This window comes from Galeopterus variegatus, unplaced genomic scaffold, assembly GCF_000696425.1.
Source record: "Galeopterus variegatus unplaced genomic scaffold, G_variegatus-3.0.2 Scaffold287, whole genome shotgun sequence".
In the NCBI taxonomy this organism is placed as follows: domain Eukaryota; kingdom Metazoa; phylum Chordata; class Mammalia; order Dermoptera; family Cynocephalidae; genus Galeopterus; species Galeopterus variegatus.
The window spans coordinates 131,201-135,187 of NW_007726398.1; the positions used below are offsets into that span (position 1 = coordinate 131,201).

General features: G+C 38.2%; 1 protein-coding gene across 1 annotated transcript in view; it reads right to left on the reverse strand.

The window, feature by feature from the left end:
* Positions 1–99: 99 nt before the first annotated feature.
* FKBP7 (FK506 binding protein 7) overlaps positions 100–3,987 on the reverse strand; it is a 10,743-nt gene continuing 6,855 nt past the window's right edge. Inside the window, exon 4 of the mRNA XM_008567046.1 lies at positions 100–438. Coding sequence (XP_008565268.1) covers positions 277–438 — 162 coding nt within the window. The 3' untranslated portion in view covers positions 100–276. The remainder of the gene's footprint in view (positions 439–3,987) is intronic.

Genomic DNA, 3,987 nt, shown 5'->3' on the forward strand with positions numbered 1-3,987 from the left:
TATATCTTGAAGGGGGAAAACTGTCCACTGGGACACAGAGGTCTATTTCATGGTGCTGCAATTTGTGTTCACAGAATAAAGCAACAGGAAACACAATCATACCTTTCCTGAAAGTTAAATTTGCAGAGTCTCACATTTATTACATCAAAATCACACGTATTGAGGGGATCGAAATATCTTCTCATGGGGGAAAAACAGAAAATACAACTTGCAGAAAAATAACTTTGTTTATATATCAAATACGGAAAGCCGCTCAAAAAATGTAGGAAAAATATGCTATAGTTCATCATGTTGGTGTACATTGTATTCCCTGGGAGAAATGAAGCCATCACCATCATGGTCATTCTTCTTAAAAATATCTTCTAAAACTGCATTCTGATATGACTTGTCACGTGGCTTCTCATCTTTTTCATATTCTTTTTTCAAGTAATGACTTATCTAAGAGGGCCAAAATAACATTTCTTTAATAAAAATGTATTACAATAAATTTCTAGTAAACTATGTTTACATAATGTAACTCATATCCAAGACTACTTATATTAAGAGATACAAAATTTTAAAAAGCTATTTGAGATTTTATTTTTTTAAACTTTGAAGCAATTTTCTGAAGAGAAACAAAACAGGAATTCAAATTAGCTTAATAGATGGGTTAGTGGTACATATTCAAAGATTAACATTTGAATTTTTTTGGAACTCAGTGCTTTCCAATAATCTACACTGTTCACATTACCAAAGAAAATCACTCTTAAGGATTTCCATCAGCGAACAAAATCCAAAATTGGCATTTCTGTAATCTCTAAAACTAATGACTATGTTTATAATGAATAAAATCCAACTATGGGTTTTGACATAAAATGTAATATTCTTAAATTTTCTATGCTTCTATAGCTCTTCCCTAAATCTACATAACTATGAAAATCTCTCAAATAAAAATGTCAAATAAAGAACAGATACTCTGAAGTATGTCCTGTTTCTAGTTTCTATATATAATATGAAATTTCTCTATGCAAACACAATATGGTAGCCACTCACCGAGTACTGAGCACATGAAATGTGGCTAGATCAAATTGACATATTATTGTAAATGTAAAATACACAGTAGATTTTGAAGACAATAAAATAGTGTATCTCACTGATAATTTTTATCTTCATTTCATGTTGACATGGTATTATTTTGGATATATTGAGTTAAGATATATCTTAAAATTAATCTCACCTATATCTTTCTACTTTTTAAGGTATAGCTACTAAAAATTTAAAAATTATGTATGTGACTCAACTATCTTTTCATTGGAAAGTGCTGATCTGTATAATAACTAAAGAAAGCAATGCACAAATGACCTGGAGATAATGTTCAGCAAAGCCAGGGCATTTTAGAGGCAGGAGTATTTTTTGTTGAACCTGAGAGGTTTTTAGCAATCCCTATCCCAAGTTCACCCATCATGAGTATACTTTAGAACCATCAATGGACCTTAATGAAGGATATATCAACTGTTTTCAAATGCGACGTTGGTCCTATTTGAGGGAGATGCATTTTTTCTTCCAAGACTTAGCAATCCTATGTAGGTATACAGAATTTTAAATAGGCTTAAATATTCCTGTTGGGGAATAAATAGGGAAATGGTCAGGGCCCCTCAGATGTTCAGAATCTTGCCCAGCAGTTGCTGTAAATATCCTCAGGTATTCCTTGTTACTACTTAACGTAATTGCGTATGGGCACCCAGGGGCCCAGGGTTACGGACTTAAGTATAAAAGACTAACAGCTCTGATCCGCAGTGCTTCTCAGAACTCTCAGAGAAGCCACTAGGAGAGTTGCTCCTAGATGTGAATAAAGCCCACTCACTTTTCTATACCCACGGCTCCCAGGACCTTTTTTTTCTATTACCTAGCTCACAGACCTGCATGGGGGCAGTTTGTGACCCAGTCTGTGCAACAGACTAGAGGGGTCTGTAAACCCTAGCTTTGCAATTCCCCAGTTTCTAAGTTAGTAAATTTATCTTTTCATAACCAGTAGTGCTGATGCTCAAAATCTACCCCTTTTCCAGTACACTGTAGTACAGAGGTACAAAAAGGCAGTAGATAAGAACATGACCTTAATTTTGGGATTCCATACTATTTCCACTTTGTAGTTTAATAAAAAACTGTATTTCTCCCTACCTCCCCACCTTATTTATACTGATGAAATAGTTTTCTAAATCTTTCTGATATTGAAGGAAGGAAGTTTCTTTTAGTTCATATTTCAAATTCAGGCTTGGCCATGTACTGGCTGTATGATTTTGGACAAATTATTTAACCTCTCTGAACAGTTTTCTTTTCTTTTTTTTTTTTTGTGACCGGTAAGGGGTTCGCAACCCTTTGCTTGGTGTCGCCCACACCGCGCTCAGCCAGTGAGCGCACCGGTCATCCCTACATAGGATCCGAACCAGTGGGAAAGCTGCTGCGCTCCCAGCGCTGCACTCTCCCGAATGAGCCACGGGGTTGGCCCTGAACAGTTTTCTCATCCATAAGATGAGGAAAGTAAGTAGGATTGATGTGAGGATCAGAGTAATGTTCAAGGGTGGCAATAAAAGATGACTATTGTTATTCAATTGTGTGAAAATCACTCTCATCCATCTGGTAATAATACAGCTGATACCTGATAGACATCTGGGGAAACTGTAGCTAAGCTGGTCACTGTTTTGGATTTTCCCTACTTTTATTTTCCAGAAAAGAACTGAAGATCCCTACTGTCTACTGGAATATTCATACTGCAGAATGCACCTCTTGGTGTGCCTATGACAGTGAATGGTCTGCGTGTACAGGCTGAGCTCTTGGGTACTCTGTGAATTCATCTGCAGCTGCTATTCACTCTAAGGTGATAAGGCGTCAACAGAGAAGTACACACTGGGAACAGTTTGCCACCCCTGTAACTGTCCTTCTGCTTAAGGGTGTTCCCTTCTCCTCGTCCATTGTTAGCCAATCAAGGTGCTTCAGGGGAAAGTCCTTACTAATATCCTGGAGGAGGAAGTAGAATTGGGTGGGAAAAGGACTGGAGAGAAAGAAAAAGGAACAGAGCAAAAGGACTTCTTACTCTTTTCACTTGAAATCAACCCGGTTGCCTTTTACTACTTACTAGGTACTAGTTATGCATTATGAACTGCCTCCAAACAAGTTAAGAGGGGAAGACAACTGGGTTACTCATTTTAAGCAAGAGTATAGTCAGTGGGACTAAGTAAGGCACTAGACTTCAGTAAAATAAGCATTAGCCCTGAAGCATTCATGATGGAAATTCCCTTGAAAGAGAAAGTGAGGTCCCAATATTAAGAGCACAGTAGTGAGGTCAGATTGCCTAGGTGCAATCCTGGTTTCAGCTCTTGCAGCTGTGGGATTTTTGGCTAGTTATATAACCTGTCTGAGCATCATTTTCCCCTAAAGTGGAGATGATGGCAGTAGTGTCAACCTCATACACCATCATGAAGATTAGATAAATTCACATACTTATGTGCTTATAATAGTATCTGGTACCGAGAAAGTATAAAAAAATATTTATTATTATTCTTACAAGACCATTATTAATCCCTCAATTCACATGTAAGAGTGAAATACAGAAGCTAGGTAGCTGAACTCCTGGCTCCTGATTACCATCTTTCTAGCCCACACAATTCAAATTCTTGCTAGCTCTTTTCATAATCCCGTGTAATCTTCACAATCCTATGAGGTGGGAATTATCTGCCCTGTTACAAATTCTTACCATGCTGCTTGAAAAAGAGATCCATTCCTGTATTCTAGAAACTGGAAGAGCCATGTACAGATGAGTAGTTTAACATTTTAATGACCTACTGCAGGGAGCAATTGAACAGGTTGAGTCACGTATAAGTTTTATATTGGAAAAGTGTATTTTCGGGCCAGCCCGGTGGCGCACTGCTACAGTGCGCCGCTTGGGAGCATGGCGGCGCTCCCGCCGGCGGTTCGGATCCCCCATACAACCCGGGTCCCTGTCACAGGCGC